The 19,232-nt window shown below is 41.6% G+C and overlaps 1 protein-coding gene across 1 annotated transcript; it reads right to left on the reverse strand.

Annotated features, from left to right (window-relative positions):
* Positions 1 to 3,126: 3,126 nt before the first annotated feature.
* Positions 3,127 to 18,983, reverse strand: LOC125250499 (probable polyketide synthase 16). Its single transcript, XM_048163128.1, is given in 6 exon segments — positions 3,127 to 4,042; positions 4,044 to 8,804; positions 8,909 to 9,090; positions 9,177 to 9,383; positions 9,822 to 9,982; positions 18,823 to 18,983. Coding segments are annotated over 6 exon segments (6,273 nt in total). The 3' UTR covers positions 3,127 to 3,241.
* Between the last annotated feature and the right edge of the window lie 249 nt (positions 18,984 to 19,232).

Genomic DNA, 19,232 nt, shown 5'->3' on the forward strand with positions numbered 1-19,232 from the left:
GCGACATATCCATTTCACTATCTCTCCATGCCATGGCATCTTCTGCTCTCTGAGTTTAGTCAGCTCTGTAATACAAAATTCAAAGTAAACGTGTAAATGTTTCATTCGTATCTGTGTTAAGCATAGTGATTTAACATTAGAGGCTTAACTTGTGATCATCAAAACTTAAAAATCAACAGCAAGATGACAGGAAGACACAGGAAGTGACAAACATTTGAAAATAAAGATTACACAGAGTCAGTCTCACCAACACTCTATCCGCTTGTTAAGTCGTGACGTAAGGAACGCCGCTGCCGCGTGACGTCAGACTTTACAACCGAATATGTATATCACCACCAACAGAAATAAAATCCTCAAAGAGGTTTCTACAAAAACTGATGAATAACAGGAGTCTGATAAATACAATTTCATCACACTTCGTACATTTCTAAATTAGAAAAATAAATAGAAATAAATAGAAAAAGCAGAGAAAAACTACACTCAAAAAAATGATTCTAGCTGCTTGCTCAGTTTATTTAAATAAAATAAGCTGAACCAACACAAATCTTTAGTTTTTTACTTAATTGGCATTTGCACTCAATTGTATTATGTTAAATGAAATTAAATTTGCAAAATGTTAGGTTAACCTAAACCATTTGTGTCGAGACTACACAAATCATTTATGTTGCATTGATTGAAACTGGGCAGAGGATTTCTAGTTCCCAGCATGCTTTGCGTAGGGATAGATCGGGACAGTAAATGTTGAAATTAAGTGCTGTTTAATGTGTTTTTTTAGGAAAGGGAAATACCTTTTAAAGTTTGATGTTCAGTTATATTTGACATTTAAAAGAGTTTATGTTATGTCGATTTTTATGAGGTTACCATTATGCTGAAGTGTAGACCTTGCGGTTAGGCTATGGGTGGCTACATGAAATAAATCTATGTTGTTCTCAACAAGCTTTAACTGTGCTAAAGCCAGTGATGAGAAGTTCTTTACCTGATCATTACTTGCATGCTACAAATGTTTCGCAGAAAACTTAAGTAACTCTGCACAAGGGCACCAGTCTGAATTGCAATAGCACTGGTTGGATCAACAAGAGTGAATTATGTTCAGGAAACATTCACAGAATACGTCAAATGAAACTGGTGTGATCTCGTTCAGTTAGGATGAATTTTACTCATCAGTACAATTAACCTAGCTTAAGTTCAAATAAATCAGTTCAACTGTGTGGAAATAGGTGTCATAATTGAATTAAGTTAGACCAACAAGTTATTTTTTTGAGTGTAATACTCCAAACAAAGTAATTATTCCCACTTTGTCAGTCTCTTCAAAATGTATAGTCCTTTCCCAATTCCAAAACCTGGCTCACAAGAACATAAAATAAGCAGGATCTGTCATGTTAATATAATTTATTAAATACCTTGGGCCCTATAATACACCCGGTGCAATGCGAGGCAAGGCCCAGCGCAAGTGTGTTTGCTAGTTTGCGTCCGGCGCCGTTCACGTTTTCCCGTTCAGCGCCACTTCCTTAAATTAGTAAATGCATTTGCGCCAGTTAGTGCGCCCATGGGCGTGCTGGTCTAAAAAAGAGGTGTGTTCAGGCGCATTGCTATTTTAAGGAGCTGAAAATTGACTGCGCCATAGACCAACTCAAACCTGGTCTAAAGTCTAAAGTCAATGGCGCAATATTTTTTTGTTAGAGCGCGTTGGTAGAAACTGCGCCTCTGGGCGCGTCCACAGTGCGCATTGACTTTGCTTATTACACACAGGGATGCGCATCACACAAACATGCCAAATATTAAAAACAAAAGGACTACAGTGTAAAAGAATATTATTGTGTAGGCTACATAAATATAAAAATGTAATGATGAATAGTCATTGCGTGTATTAGAATTAGGCTACCTATTTTCAATTCAGCCTATTTCTACTTATAATGATGAACGAAATTGGCTAATTAATTGAACAATCGTGCCAATACACACATATATATATTAACTGACTCATCGCGCGGAGCTATTTGAAAGCCTGCATCCAACGCAGACGACTGAACGATTGACTGGCCACTTAACAGGTAATTTCAGCTTTTCCACCAACAAATTCCGCCATGTAAATAGCAATCCGCCATGACGCGAGCGCATCTCGCTCTTAAAGGGAATGGGAGATGAGACTCTGATTGGTTTACTGAACGTTACGCCCATTACTCATTAAGAGAACATTATTACTGTAAAATTAAATTTTGTTTGGTTCAGAATTTTACAACAGTATTTTTAGTATTTTCAAACTATTGCTGTAAATTTATCAAAATTACATTGTTTTTCTATTTGCAAAATTTTGATGTCATGATTTTACAGAATTTCACAGTTAATATCACAGACATTTTTTTTTTTTTTTTTTACAGTGTAGCCATGACAACTGATCACGAAGCAAAAATGTGATGGGAAACATGACAGAAATCATTTGCCTACAACAGCAGACAATTATATAGTTTAGCATCAATGTATAAAAATATCTGAAATCAGAATGCAATCAGAACTAGGTATACAGAGAGCTATGTAATAAATATAAATCTTGAATATAATGAAAATGTAAATAAAAAGAGATGACTTTCTACATTACATTTCTTTATTTCTCAGATATTTGCCTTGGGTAATAAGGTTTCTGTATATATATACCCATATATCATATACTATTACAGTCACATCTAATCATAACAGTACTTTACTGTTTATTACTCAGTTACTGTAGTTTTACTAATAAATGATCATATCATATTGACTTCTCATGTTGTGCTACTGATTCAACATTTGCTTTGTAAAATATCATGATACTTGTATTTACTACAGAAACTCTCAATCTTTACACAAAGTGATTAATCCATTAACACATCTTTACAATTGTGATTGTAGACAGTATTTTAAACATCATCCAGCATACAAAACATAATGTATTTTTAAATTGCTGTAAATCTTACTGATATTATTGTTTGGATCTATTCATTGATTACATTTAATTTCATACTTTAATGATTTCATTTAATATTTGCTGTTACCTCTGACAAAATAATCATCATCTTAATCATCATCAGCATCTCAGTATGAATTACAGTATTACAAACTGAAGTGAATGTGTTTAAACCTAGCGTGAAACCTAAATTAAAACAATGATAAACAATGTTAAGTCCACAGTCTGCAGAACCTCAATTTGTTCTGTCCTTGGTTTGAGACTACAACAAGATTGATTTAGAGAAATACAAATTACAACTCAAAAGTATGTGGAATTGCTTTCATCTTCACTCTGATTTCTGTCTAAACAGTTCTCCTCCAGGATTTTAATTAAAGTTGCCAGTGTGGTATTTGGATCCAGCACAGTCACTAGAGGGACATTCACACCTCTATCATTGAAGATGAGATTCTGCAGAGTCATGGCTAACATTGAGTCAATGCCTAAACTGAAAAGATGAGTATCATCATTCAGCTCGTCCACCTCAATACCAGTCGTTTCGCTAATCGCGAACCTCAGATAATCATGTGGTGAGGATGGAGTTGTGGGATGCTCAGGTCTAGACATGTTCACTCCAGTTTTAATCGTGATTTCCTCTCCTAATTTGTACAACCGCAACTTTAGTGATTTGTTCTGACTGAGAATTTTAAACCAGTTGTTTTTAAAGTTGAATTTGCATACAGCCTGCTGAGGTTTGTTGATCAAGAGGCACTGCTCAAGACTTTCATGGATTTCTGGAATCTCCAAAAGCATGATTCCCTTTGACTCCAGAAATCTTTGGACATGGACTTTGTTCAACAAAAGACCAAGATTCAAAGCCCCCCAATTAATGGACTGTCCAGAAAGCCCAATGTTTCTGCGGTACTGACAGAAAGTGTCCATGAATGTATTAGCCGCAGCATAATTAGTTTGTGAGGCATTGCCAACAAAGGCAGCGATGGAGGAATAGCACACAAAGTAATCCAGATTGCACTGTATGGTAGCACGGTGAAGGTTAATCACTCCATTTACTTTTGGCCTCATAACTTTCTCATAAAGAGATATGTCAAGATGTTCAATCAGCCGCATCATGCAGGACAACCGCACTGTGAAATACCCCTTTGATGGGACTGGATGGAAATAGTTTTCCAATATGAACAATTGTCTGGTCCACTTGCTCAGATACAGAAACATCACATGGCAGAGACTTAATGACAGAACCCCAACGGCTACTGACCTGACCTATCTCTTGTTGCATCTGAGGGTCTGGATTTCTTCTAGACAGAATGACAATGTTTCCTCCTCCTTTCTGAGCAATGAACTTTACTGTCTCGAAGCCCAACCCTGTTAGACCACCTGTGACAATATAGACATAATTTTTCTTGAATAGACTGTGTTTGGGCATCACTGGAATGTCAGACAGCTGGTTCTTGTCTTCACTGTTCAGGATGATAATGGGTAGGATTTGGCATCTAAAGTATGATTCAGATACTTTTACAGATGGAAGATCAGTGACTTGAGATTTCACTCTTTGAACAGCTGTTGCGTCCAAAGACAAGGACTTTCTGTCCAAATGCATGGATTTCAGCCAACGGTAGATGCGTGGCATTTGCATTTGCAGGTACCCGTTTTGCATTATCTGGGACATGAAGAGGGCATGGAAGTGGACTTCCTTATTTGTACCTCGGAATGTTGTAGTATTGAATGGAAATTCTGTCTGGTTGTCATAGACAAGAACAATGTCTTTGATGCCTCTGACACTGCTAGCTATTTCAGCTGTTTTTACATTGTAAGGAGGTAGAAGAACAGCTCCTACAACATCACTGAAATCACAAGACAGCTGATCAGCCTGTGTGCTCACTCTGACATTCCAACCTGATCTGTTTGCAATAGCAATTAACACATTCATCAAAGCTGAGTCAGGAACAGTGGAGAAAATGCCCAATTTCCATTTCTGTTTAGCTTTGGGTAAGGCCTCATGCAAGATCTCCCAAGCCAGTACCATATAAGAGACACAAGGGATTTCATTCAGGAATGAAAGCTTTTTTGCTTTGTAGCAAACAGCTGCAGGGAGAGCTACTTTAGTGGTGGCAGCCACAGGGTAACAAGACACAACGTGATCACCAACTTTAAATTTGCTGACATCTTTACCCACAGCTGTGACAGTGCCACTGAAGTCAAGGGCTAAGAGCTTATGGTTTTCATTTGTGTGCTTGTTCCAGTACAATGTCTTACCATAATTCAGGTCAGAAATGCTGATTGGAAAGTAATCTGATGAATGGACACATATTTTACTGAGATGAAGCTCAATATTTTTTCCTTGAATCAGTTCAATGGAATTATCCATTTGAGTCACTGACACATTTGTCATTATATATGGGTCAGATGTTTGCAAATTGAAGACTACTTCATCCAACATATGGAGGTTTCTTGAAGAGATTGCCATGGTTGGCAAAGGTGTGTGGGTGATTTGGGGTGTGTAAATTTCGCCCTCCTTCACTACCAGCTCTGGATATTTGTTAGAGGGGTATGATCTGAGGACCTGAACCAAAGCTTTGACGTTTTCAAAAGTGGCAGAGCCCATGTCAATCAGCTGGAAGGAAAGTTCTGGCAATTCAGCTGCACAAGCTCTTATCATGCCTGACAGAACAAACCCAGGGTTTATGTGGTCCACTAAGCTCTCAGAGCACCTATAGGTTATTACTCTGATATCACCCAGGAAATTAAGTGCCTTGAGATATCTGACAAGCTTTCGGAATATCTCACAACACCCCGCCATGCTGTCCAAGACCTTCTCTGATTTGAGAGAGGTTAGGTCTGCATCACCCCACATGAACAAAATTTCCCTGAAGTTTTTCTTTACACTTGAAATGTTCAGTTTTGACAAAAGAAGTTCAATTCCATCTTTTAACAGTATGTTACTGTTTGAAGAAGACACATATCTAGATGTTGGGTCCAAGTACTGTTGCAAAGCGTTATAAATTCCTACCTGGTCAGAAAAGACCAGTGCCGTAATCGGTGTATCAAATGTGGCAACTTCAGAGATGATACTGAAATTGTTGTGGAAGAAGTACTCCTTGACCACTTGGGAACGACTTCCTAGTATTCTGATCTTCCCATGCATCAGTTCAACTAACACCCTACCCTGTTTGTTGGCTAAGCAGCCACAAATGTCAAAATCATCTTCCCCCACATGTACTAATCTCACATATACAACCATCTCCTCTTGCAATGGTTCAAATACAGCCAGGCTTCCTATTTCCACAGGATATTGAGGTCTTATTGATACACCCTTTACAGCCCCAGGAATAAGATGCATGATGTAATCCAAGACCACAGGGTGAAGGTGATAGTCATGTAACTGAGGCAGTAATTCCTTTGGGACCTTCACAACAGATATAGCCTCTCTAAATTCTTCCCCACAATAAATATCTGCATCATTTCTGAGGACTGACCCATACTCAAATCCTCCTTGACTTAGTAGTTTGTAGCATTCTTCAGTAGTCATGAGGATTGTGCATCTTTTGAAAATGCAGTCTAATGAAATGAACTGTTCTTCAGGACTTCTACCTGGTTTTGCTTTTACTGTGCCAAATGCATAGACTGCAGAAGTAGACTGTATTTTGAAGTTGCATGTATTATCTGCCAAATGGTCTGAATGATCCAGCTGTACTGTTAAATCTGGGGCATTCTGGGTGAAAACAAATGGACTCTGGAATGTTATGCTGAGCTGCAGAGAACTTAGTGGAACCTTAGGTTTTGCATATGCCATGTAAGCTGCTAAACCCAGCTCTGCATAAAATGCCCCAGGAACGATGGCAACCCCACTGTGCTTGTGGTCCTTCAGGAAGGCCACTGATTCAGAGGATAAATCACAGCTGAACACTGAACTGTCTGTACCCATTTGTGTAACTACTGGATGGTTGCCAGTGGGACTGATCAACAGCGAATTTAAAGCAAAGACATCTCTCTTCACATCATCAAACTGGTATCGTGGGTAGGGAATTGGTTCAGTCTCAAAACCTTTGTAGAACATTTCCCAGTCCACTTTGATCCCAAGCTCAAACAGTTTGGAAACAGCTACAAGCATTGTCTCGTGATCTTTATCAGGCTGCACTGAGGGAATCACAGTGAAGTCATTTCCCAGAGTCTCAGTGATGTACATCTGCAAAGACCTTCTTGGACCAATTTCAACAAATATCACATTCCTTTTGTTCTTAGCTGCAGACTTTACAGCTTGTTCAAATTCAACTGGCTCTCTGATATTTCTTGACCAATATTCACCAGTAATAAAATCTGAGGAACACAAACTATCACCTGTCACTGTTGAGAACAGTTCTGTCTCCAAAGTATGTCCCTGCAATGAGCCTATACTTTCTTTCACTTTGGATAAAATGGGATCCATCTTGTGACTGTGGTATGCTGCAGGTACATCTAAAATGCGAAAGAACAAATCTTTTCCACTGGCTGAGTTGCTCAAGTTCTGATGCAACCTGTCAATGTCATCTGCATCTCCTGAGAGGGTGCATGACTGAGGGCTGTTATAGGCAGCCAGGCAAACCCTTCCTGAATAAGATGGAAGAATTTTCAAGACTTCAGAAACAGCCATATTACTGACTACCAGCATCTTGCCTCCTGTCACAGTGCTTTGCAAAGAACTGCGATAGTGGATGACTTTCACTGCATCTTCAAGGGACAGCAAACCAGAACAATGAGCTGCAGCGACTTCTCCAACAGAGTGGCCCAAAACAGCATCAGGACTGATGCCCCAGTGTTTCAGAAGTTTGACAACAGCAACCTGAATAGCAAACAGAAGAGGCTGGACAATCTTTGGATCAGACTGCTCTGTACTTTTCTCAGATTCACTTTCCAGCATCTCCATCAGATTGAAATTTCTATAGCTTTGCAACAGAGTTTCAATTTTCACGATTTCCTCTCTGAAAACTGGCTCTTGTTTTAGGAGCTGCTTGCACATACCCTGATATGTAACACCATTGCCACAAAACACAAAAACTAGCTTGGAGTCTGTCTTTGATGGTACAAGCTTTTTCTCTACAGCAGCAGTCAGTTTCTCTTGCAGATCTGCCAATGATGATGTTTGAAATACTTTCCTGTATTTGTGTTTCAAATGACTTCTTCTACATGCGGATGTGTACAGTAAAGACTGTAGATCTGATATTTTCCCTGCACTGATCTGTTTTGCAGTATCTTCAATGATATTTTTCATGGATTTTTCAGAGGCTGCAGAGACCACAAAATACTGATGGGATTTGCTTATCAGCTGAGCTTTTGGCTTTTGTGACTGCACACATTGTCTGACAAATGCATGTGCATTTGTTCCACCAAACCCAAAGCTATTGATTCCTGCTGACCTCCCTGCTCTGCAGTCACTGATCCATTTCTCTGCTGTGGTGGGGATTTTCATATTGAGAGATTCAGCGTCTATGCTGGAGTTTTCCGTGGAGTAGAACAATGAGGGCACAATGGTTTCATGCTGCATCATCAAAAGAACCTTAATGAGCCCTGCAACACCTGCGGCAGATTCTGTGTGTCCAATATTGCCTTTAACAGAACCAATGATGAGTGGCCCTGACTTTTGAGGTCTTGCTTTGGCAATGACTTTTGAGATGCTGCCTGCCTCTATTGGATCTCCAATTGCAGTCCCAGTCCCATGAGCTTCAATGTACTGGACACTAGTCAGGTCAGTCTCTGTTGAATAGATTTTTCTAAGCAGCTCCTCCTGCTGTACCATGGATGGTTTGGTGATTGGACTAACGGTGTGGCCATCTTGATTTACTGCAGTTTTGCTGATGATACCCCAAATATGATCGTGGTCTTCTAAAGCCTGTCAAAATACAGAAAACATATGGGATGTTTCTTGCAGTAGTTTATCATTAGGTACATTGCTGTCATAGTGCTGTGTTTAAATGAGACAATCTTTTTATTTACTTTTTTCAGGGGCTTTAATAGAACAACCCCGCATCCTTCACCTCTACCATATCCATCTGCTTTGCTGCTGAAAGGTTTACTCATTCCATTAGGGGAGATTAATTTTGCCTTGGAGAGAGTCACATAAAGGGTCGGCTCCAATATACAGGTCACACCACCACACAAGGCCATTTCACAATCTCCTGTTGAGTGGAATACAGATAATTATACAACTTAATGTGCAAAAAAGTTGGTCCACAGGGTTTACATACATATTTTTGAAGACTACCTTGTTTTATGGCTTGACAAGCTAAGTGAAGGGCAACGAGGGATGAGGAGCAGGCAGAATCAATGGACAGTGAGGGGCCAGTGAAGTTGAATATGTATGAGATGCGGTTGGCAGCTATGCTCATAGCGCAACCAGTGCCAGTGTTGTGGTCGATGTATTTTGGATTATTCCTCATATTTTTCAACTCAAAGTCCCTGTTCATTAGGCCTGAAAAACAAGCAAACAAAAAACATGTTAGATATGTTAGCTGGCGATTATGCTTTTATCCATAGCCACTTACTGTATACCTATTACAGTCCAACCTGAGGTTAAGTGCCTTGCTCAAGACAACCAAAGTTGCAGGGCTCGGACAAGCGACATTTCAGTTACCAGCCCTTGTAGCCACCTTGTATGTTATTTGTGCGGTGACACAAAGGAATTAAAGCACAAGTGAACATATTGAGGTCAGGACAAGTTAGTTCCCTCTTGTGAACTGGGGAATTACTGAGAAAATCTATGTGCTATTTAGCAACGCATCTTAACCAGAGGTTGTTCCGAAGGTACTTCCCATGCAGTTAGTGCATATACTGGGACCAGGACCAGCTGCACTGGGATTTAAGACACTAAAAGTTACTTTATTTATCTTATATTTAGCTTATATGTTACCCAAAAATACTCCTGTTCGCGTTCCACTGGCCTTTTCCATTGGTATCCCAGCATCCTCTAGGGCCCTGTAGGTGCACTGCAACAGAAGTTTGTGCTGAGGGTCCATGGTGATTGTTTCAGCATTAGTGATGCCAAAGAACTTGTGGTCAAACTCATTCAAGCTACAGAGAATATAAAGTAAATGATGGGGTTATTGCTTTTGGAGTTCATATACTACAGGGTTAGTTCACCCAAAAAGGACAATATCATCATCACTCATCCTCATGTGATGTAATTCCAAACCTGTATGACTTATTTTCTTCAGTGGAACACGAAAGATGATACTTTGAAAGTCAGTGGGCTGCAAACAACATTGAACCTCATTGACTTTCACTGTAAGATGAAAAAAACCCACATTAAAGTCGTCATGAAGTGGAAGATGCGATTGTCTTTTATTCTCATCTGTGACGTCTATCCGAGTGAAACGGCATCTGAAATGAGAGGGCGGGACTTGATTTCGTCCTTCGGGAATTGATTGGATCGTTGGAAGTTGGATGTTGCTAACAAAATGGAGGCAGATCTGGATGTCAGTTTGCAGTCAGTTGTGGGGGATTTCTCTCCACTGGACTCACTGCGAGCACCACCACATTAAGAACTTTATTTATTGAGGATGACAAGGATGAGGATGGTCACTGGCACTAAACAGCAAGATGTGCGCGATAGAGATTGACTGATGGTGCGTGTACGCTGGTGCAGAGCGAGTGGAGAAGAGTGAGCATTTCCGGTTCATTCCTATGGAAGTTGAGCCTCACGCTCGCACGTAAGCTTCATGCCCAACTTCCATAGGAATGAATTTAAAAATGCTGGGGTTGCGAGTGTGTCCTCCATCAGGTTAAGTCATTCATGAAAAAAATTTGTTTGCCATGTCCAAAGAGTAATGTTTTCGTAATATCCTTTCAATGTTTAGGGTACTGTAGACCCCAATGACTGGCATCAGCTTTGGTTAATGCATTGATCTCTATGCTGAAGCATCAGCTTCATCATTTCGTCCGCATAACCCAGCGACAGCATTTACCCCTTATGTGACTGACATCACTGGATCTGCTGGCAGTTCCAGATAGCTCCGCCCTCGAGTCATAGCATGTGACAGGAGACAATAAATCATTTTGAGGGGGAGGGAAGGTTAATGTTTTTGATTAAAGATTACGAGGCCACGTGAATTAAAAAAAATAAATAAATAAAGTGCACAGATAAATAATTTATAATAAATACTACAATATTCCATAAAAAAATAAGAATTGTCAATTTTGATTTCATGGAGACTTTAAGCAAAATAGCATGAAAGCCATACAGGTTTAGAACAGCATTAGTAAAAAATTAACATAATCTTATTTGAATGAATTATCTCTTAAATTACTACCAGCTGATTCAAACAAAACTTAAATATCATTCAGTTTCAAGTTTCAAGTTTAATTCATTTCTAAAGCACATTTAAAAACAACAGTAGTTGACCAGTGCTGTACATATAAAAAGGGACATAAACAAACAACAACAATAAAAAGGGCAATACACAAAACATTTACGAATAGGAAACAAACAAACAAAAAAAAAAAACCCACAGCTCTTAAACTGTATTAAACGCCAAAGAATAAAAATATGTTTTAAGACTAGTTTTAAAAGCAGTTAAATTAGGGGCCATCCTCACAGACAAAGGTAGTGAGTTCCAGAGTTTAGGGGCAGCTACTGCAAAGGCACGATCACCCCTGTGCTTTAGTCGTACTCTAGGAACTGTCAGCAGCATATGATCAGCAGACCTCAGAGACCTTGATGGCATGTGCAATTGTATAAGGTCAGAAAGGTAAGTTGGTGCTAGCATTTAAAGACTTATAAGCAAGCATTAAAACTTTAAAATCAATTCTAAAACGAACCGGAAGCCAAGTAGCGAGGACATATGGGCGAAATATGTTCCCGACGTGTCCGTGTTAAAAGTCGAGCTGCTGCATTTTGCACTAACTGCAAGCGTGAGAGAGAGGCCTGGCTGACACCAAACAGAGAGCATTACAATAGACCTCTTTGGAGCAGACGTCACAATTACGTCACTTGCAGCTGCGCGCCCATAGTGGTTGCAGAAAAATAGCGGTAGCAATTGGAGGAAAATGTGCAAAATCCACAGAATAAGAGAAAAACTTTTTGTTGTGCCTCTGGATGTTGGAATCGGAATGCAAAAAATATAGTCTTCATTTTTAAAGAAAACCACGTGAAAACGTCCTTTGAAGTAAACGGAGACGTTTCACAGACTGGACTGATGACACCTGCAAGGATTAGTCTACTATAAAGCAGGAATTTGATAAACAGTAAGTCTACATAATATTCACAATGCAGTTCAGAGGACGTACATACATAGCAGTTACAGCATGAAATAATATTTAAACCTATAACATTTTAAGAACTTTTAAAACATGTCTATAAAATTTTATTTCACAATTCTGACTTTTTTTCTTGGATTTGCGTGTTTTGATCAGTTGCCATTATAATGCAATTGTGAGACTTTAAGCAAAATAGCATCAGAAAAGACAGGAAAGCTATATCTCACAATTCCTTTGTAAGAAATGTGAGATATACAGGTTTGGAACAGAATTGTGAGACATAACTCAAAATTAACATTAGTAAAAATTTTCTGCAACCAGCTAGGCTCCGCCCACAAAAAATCTTGCAAACACCAAATTTGACTGAAATAAAAAATTATCTCATTAAATTAAATTACTACCAGCTGCTTCAAACAAAACCTTAAATATCATTCAGTGACAAGTGTTCAATGGAAGTGTTCATTAGGTGTTTTTCCAGTGCAGTAACTTTTTGAGTTTTGTACTATGGTGGCACCCAGCATGCATTGCTTTTATCTGATTGTCACCATTGTTGAGTTTCATGTGCTGATTGTTGATGTCTGTTTGTTTCAATTATACAGTAGATTAAAGCTTCTTTGTGCTCAACATGTTGTTTATATTTTTCAGAATAACTGATTGCTGCAACTGCTGGATCTCATGGTGTGTTATCAGAGGGTTGGTAATGCAAAATATTAATGACACAACACATTTAATATCACTGATTAGAATTTAGAATGAGATTGGTGAATCAAGCTACTTTCATGATGATCTTTTGTCATCATCAATACGTAGTCAACACCACATGACCACATTTAATCTCAGCTTCCTTTATTGCAACAAATGTGTGGATCAAGTCTCCAGGGCCGCATTAAGACTACAAGGGGCCCCTGGGCTTTACCTCTTGAGGGGCCCTTCATCCACCAGAACTATTACCTACATTCACTCAATCTTCTTAATCACAAAGTGAAAGTTATCAGCCTTTTATTTTGCATGGATAAATACCATTACCAAAACATCCGAACCTATAGGTCTGTCATAAAATATAAATATCACTGCATGAACTACATATTGGCACATAGTCTGAACTATTTGTACAGGCTACTCATTTCGAAGACTGCATCCTCTGGAGGTTGCATTTGAAGGCTGTATACGTCATTGAGGCCGGCTCATTTAAGAAAAACAACCGTTGGATTGCAAAGCAAGAAAGAAAATACAGCATTTTGCACCTCACGAGGAATAATCATGAATTTTATTATGGTTAGGCTACTTTTCTTAAATAAGACATCCTTAATGATGCATGCAGCCTTCAAATGCGACCTCCGGAGGACGCAGCCTCTGAAATGAGATGCAGATCGAACAGTAACAAAGGCGTCAGTTTTACCGTATCAATTCCAGAATGGTCCTTGTCTTTTGGAAGTTGCATGCAAAGTGGTATTTGCTTTTACACCGTAAAGATGTCATGTCAACATGTCAAGCAACACAAACCAAACTCTTCCAGTCTCAGTGTTTGAAGGCGGGTCAAAATAGATGTTGTTCGTGAGCAACCGGCTGTCATTATGCAAATTGTTTACACTGTTATGTAGGTTTGTAACAGGAAGTGAGACTGGAATTGCTGAAGACTCATTTTCGGCAGTTCAGAATCAATTCATTCTTTAAGGCAAAAATTGCTTTTTTATCCTGCACTTTGATCTTTAAAACAATGTGACGAAAACACACACAAGTTCGACCCAAATGTTTAATGTCATGATTGTTACCATCGATTTGCATTAGTTTATATCCAGCTGGTCGCTTTTATTGATTCGTTATGCAGCAAAGTTGCATAATTAAAACTAGTGTCATGAGAAAGCAAACTGTGTCGTCATGCAGCAGACATACATAAACTAATCAGAAATGCATTCGATTTCAGTTCTCTTTTATCACCACTGTAATACAATACAAATCTTATTTAAATAATAATCAGTGTTCTAAAATGGAAGCAAATAGTGTATACATACATACAGTACGTGTCTAATGTCAATGCTATGGCCTTTGTGTAGATATTCTGTAGATAAAGATGGTCATCTTTAAGCATGATTGTTTGGATTTATTTGAAATGGTAACAATTTATAATAAGATTGATTCCATCTGTAAGGTTAATAAAAGTATTGTTCATTGTTAATTTCAACATTTTAAGTACAGTGCCTCATTGAACGTTTTCAGAAACTGTATTTTTGTATGATTTGTGTTTTTATTGGACTACTGACTGCAGGGTTCAGTGAGTGAAGGGTCGCACATAAATCGAGAAGGGCAGCGCCGCACAACGTCTTTAGAATTCGAACACATTGTTTTCTTTGTTCACACAGAATGCGCTACTTTTTCTTTGTTTTTCTATGTAAACGTGCTAGAAGGACGTGCAGAACAGATGTGCTCGCGTCTTGCAGAAAAGATGAGAGCACAATCATTTCAAAACTAAACAGTAGACAAACCTCTTTACACAGGGATCTAACACGTCTCTTCTATTCAGCCTCCACTTTTTGCCTCCTCCGTTTACATGACATGGCATAGCTTCCATATGAGACAGAAGAATGGCATCTTGTTTGACTTTGTTTTTGGTGAAATAGAGCTGTTTTTTGATGTATAATAAATCCTATTCCTTCAAAGTAACGGCACTGCACGAAGAACTGTTATGAGTGCATGATACACTTGCGACCAAGCCATTTCCACTGTAGGCTATTTTCTTTTTGAGGTAAATAACGTTTTCTTCAGGCTCATCCATTTCATTGTACTCCATCTTTTATTTTAAAAAATCTCAATCTGAATCTGAATCTAAAACAATCTCCTCAGCGCGCCGCTATATTGAAACCGCTCAAAATCATATGATTCGATTCGCGCCTTCTGATTGGTTCTCGCAACATAGCGGCTTTTGCTGTCAAAAGGAAGTGGCGTCAGAGACCGTAGTTGGGTCCCAAATGACGCACAATACACTCTGCACTTATACACTATGCACTCATAAAACCATGTAGTGCGTCAGAATTGTATAAGGTTATTTTGTCATTTAACATCGGAGTTTGATACCCTCTCCCCCTCCATACGTAATTAAAGCTGCGCGACAGTTGAGTGCATGAAGTGTCCAACATTCCACACTTTGTTTTTTCTGTTAATTTAGTGCATCATCCGGGTGATTTAAAGTGTACTTTTTCTTTTTGGAATTTTCTGTGTGAACGCACTACTCACACTATTTATACTTAAAACGTCATAGAATAGTGCGTAAGTACGCGAATTGGGACGCACCTCGTCGTGTTTTTTACAGTGTGTTCAGGGACAGGCATTGCTTTATAGCTTAACTAACTTAACTAAAAATATACACAAGCTTAACTAACAGACATTATTCTGATAAGAGTGTTTTCCATTCATGATATAATGAAACAGAGACACTTTAAGGTTGAAGGGAGTAAAGCCTGTTTTTAAATAAATGTTAATTTATAAGCAGTCTACTTCAGTGTGATATGTTACCATATCATCATGCTTAATACTGAGAATGTGAATAATTGTAATGTGATGATCAGGTGCAGATATCTAAATCAGAGAATATCATTGGGCGGTTGGCGGGTAGATGATTTATTTTTAACAGTGGATTCAGGTACAAGTCAATGCACAGACCTTTTCTTTGTTCAATGTGAACACTGAACATGGGTTGGAGCTCTTTATTTTGAACTCTCAAAGTTCACCAGATTAATGAATTTATCTTTAAAATGTACAAATGTTTCTACCGGGGGGCATGCCCTGGACCCCCCTAGAGGGATCAAGGATCAAATCAAAAACGTTTCCCCACATTTTACAAATAACTATGGAGAAGAAGATTGTGGGAGTATTGCTGTTACTGGTGCTGATTACATCGAGTGTTTGTGTGCACAATCACAATATCGCCGACATTGCTGCAACAAGTGGACACAATCAAGTGTTGCGGGATTACTATCTTTACGGAAAACAGCAGTAATAGAGCCGTGCCTTCTGGATAATGTTCCAGAGGAGTTGCTGCGATGAGACGGAGATCGTCGGCTGTGGAAACGAGGGAGAAGGGGTTGCATTCAACATCAACTCCACCGAAGATGCAATAAGCTACCGTTGCCATCAATACTATTCAGCAATTCTCGCTCCTTGAGGAACAAATGTAAGAGCTGCATCTGAATACAAGAGTCTGTAATGAATATCGCGAGTCATTTACACAGAGAGCTGGCTTCAATCATTGTAAGACGGACTGTGCTCTCCCAGGATATCAGCAGTATGTTTGTAAAAACAAAATATTTTACAAATGCTATGGTAATATTAAAGAAGCATGTGTGGCTACGATTAGACTCCTCTTTCAAATGCACACCATAACACCATTCAGTTAATCCCTATTTACAGGTCCTCCTTTAGGAAGAGCAAACCGGTTTTAAGAACAGTCAATGCGTGATGTGATTCTATAAAGTTAGAGATTGAGTTGAGTGGTTGTTTTCTGGCTACAAATTGGGAAGTTTTTTTATCAAGATGATAATATTGATAGTATTGAGGAAGTGATTACTGTCACAGATCCCTTGTTCCCCTGGACTCTATTTCCCATAATCCTCCTGTTTCTACACCTGCACTCACTTCCCTCGTCAGCTCCTCATCAGCACTCATCACCTGCACCTGGACTTGATCATCTGCACTCCCTTTATAATGCACTCACTCCTGCACTCCTGGTCCGTTCTCTGTTGTGTTAACGTGTATGTTTGGTGTTCCTGCCTTGGTTTATTCTAGTAAAAGTATATGTATTGTGGAAATCCGTATCTGCCTCGTCTCTCTACACCAGTACCGTAACAGAAGAACGGACCCAAGAACGACCGGATTTTCCACAGGAAAAAAAAAAGAAAAAGAAAAGAAAAAAATAATGGAGACTTTCACCGGCTCCCTGGATTCAGCTCCTCCAACGCCTCTCACCCTGACAGCCAGCGAACGCCTTATCGGGCTCCTGCAGGTAGGTCGTTCGCTGGAGAGGTATGTGGAGGAGTTCGTAGAGCTCGCTTATGTGTCTGACTGGCCTGAAGCAGTTTTGATCTCCCTGTTTCTGGATGGACTAGATGATGACACCATCCGTTTTAGTGAACCCGATTATCGTTTCTCCTTAAGCGAAACCATAAATTCCATTTTATGGTTAAATGATTCCAAATTTATCGTGGATTGGGTTCAGGATGGGTGTCTGTCTCTAGTCCATCCAGAGACACGGTTGGCCGGGCCAGTCAGTCAACCTCCGGCTTCCTCCGCATACCTTTCCAGCGAACTCCCTGCCTGCCCCATGCTGGACCCACATGCCTCTACTGGGCCCAGTAAGCGGAGGAGGAGGAAGAAAGCCGCTCCAGTATCTCCAGAGCCCGCTCCAGTGTCTCCAGAGCCCGCTCCAGTGTCTCCAGAGCCCGCTCCAGTATCTCCAGAGCCCGCTCCAGTGTCTCCAGAGCCCGCTCCAGTATCTCCAGAGCCCGCTCCAGTATCTCCAGAGCCCGCTCCAGTCTCTCCAGAGCCCTCTCCAGTCCCCACAGAGCCAGCTCCAGTGCCTGTGGGGATTTTAATTGTATTTGAGGGGATGAACGAGCCTCTCCAGTCTCTCCAGAGCCCTCTCCAGTCTCTCCAGAGCCCTCTCCAGTCTCTCCAGAGCCCGCTCCAATCTCTCCAGAGCCCGCTCCATTCTCTCCAGAGCCCTCTCCAGTGTCTCCAGAGCCCGCTCCATTCTCTCCAGAGCCCGCTCCAGTCTCTCCAGAGCCCTCTCCAGTCCCCACAGAGCCAGCTCCAGTGCCTGTGGGGATTTTAATTGTATTTGAGGGGATGAACGAGCCCTCTCCAGTCTCTCCAGAGCCCGCTCCAGTCTCTCCAGAGCCCTCTCCAGTCTCTCCAGAGCCCGCTCCAGTCCCACAGAGCCAGCTCCAGTGCCTGTGGGGATTTTAATTGGATTTGAGGGGATGAACGAGCCCTCAGCTCCAGCCGCCGCCTACGAGCCCTCTGCTCCAGCCGCCGCCTACGAGCCCTCTGCTCCAGCCGCCGCCTACGAGCCCTCTGCTCCAGCCGCCGCCTACGAGCCCTCAGCTCCAGCCGCCGCCGCCGAGCCCTCAGCTCCAGCCGCCGAGCCCTCAGCTCCAGCCGCCGCCGCCGAGCCAGCAGCTCCAGCCGCCGCCGCCGAGCAGCAGCTCCAGCCGCCGCCGCGAGCCAGCCGCTCCAGCCGCCGCCGCCGAGCCAGCCGCTCCAGCCGCCGCCTACGAGCCAGCCGCTCCAGCCGCCGCCTACGAGCCAGCCGCTCCAGCCGCCGCCGAGCTTACTGCCCCTATGAACTGTGTTTCTGAACCCGCCAGCTCTAAGACTGTTTTCCCTCCCTGCCTCCTCTCCCACCTCCATCCATTTATGTTTACACTGAACCTCCACCTCAAGCCCCCTCGCCCAGATCTCCACCTCGGACCTCTGGGCGATTACCTACTCCCCGGCTCCAACCTCCCTCTGCTCCACCGTTACCATCAGTCCACCAGCGTCACCAGTATCCATCCTGCCTCCACTCACACCTTGTGCACTCGTCAGCCTGCCCTTCCCTCTGGACTACACTCCTCCGTCTCCGCTCCGTCACTCCGTCCCTCAGTTTCAGTTGGCTTCCTCACTCCCCCGGTGTTCTTTTGTTGGCTGTCCTACTGCTTCCACTGCGGCCTTCTGGAGTCCCGGCTGCGCTTCGGTCGGCAGAGCCTTTGGTTCCGCCATCTCCCGCCGTCCTTCTGCGCCGACTGGGCTCAACGTCTCGAAGGCTTCGGATCCTGACCGCCATGGCTGCCCGCTGCACCTGACCCGCCATGGCTGCCCGCTGCACCTGACCCGCCATGTATGCCCGCTGCATGTCTGCCCGCTGCACCTGACCCGCCATGGCTGCCCGCTGCACCTGACCCGCCATGGCTGCCCGCTGCACCTGACCCGCCATGGCTGCCTTCGGCCCCTGACCTGCCATGGCTGCCTTCAGCCCCTGACCCGCCATGGCTTTTGAACCTGCCCTGGAGACCTCCACTCCAGTCTGCTCCTC

The sequence above is a fragment of the Megalobrama amblycephala genome, linkage group LG1, assembly GCF_018812025.1.
Source record: "Megalobrama amblycephala isolate DHTTF-2021 linkage group LG1, ASM1881202v1, whole genome shotgun sequence".
Classification (NCBI taxonomy): domain Eukaryota; kingdom Metazoa; phylum Chordata; class Actinopteri; order Cypriniformes; family Xenocyprididae; genus Megalobrama; species Megalobrama amblycephala.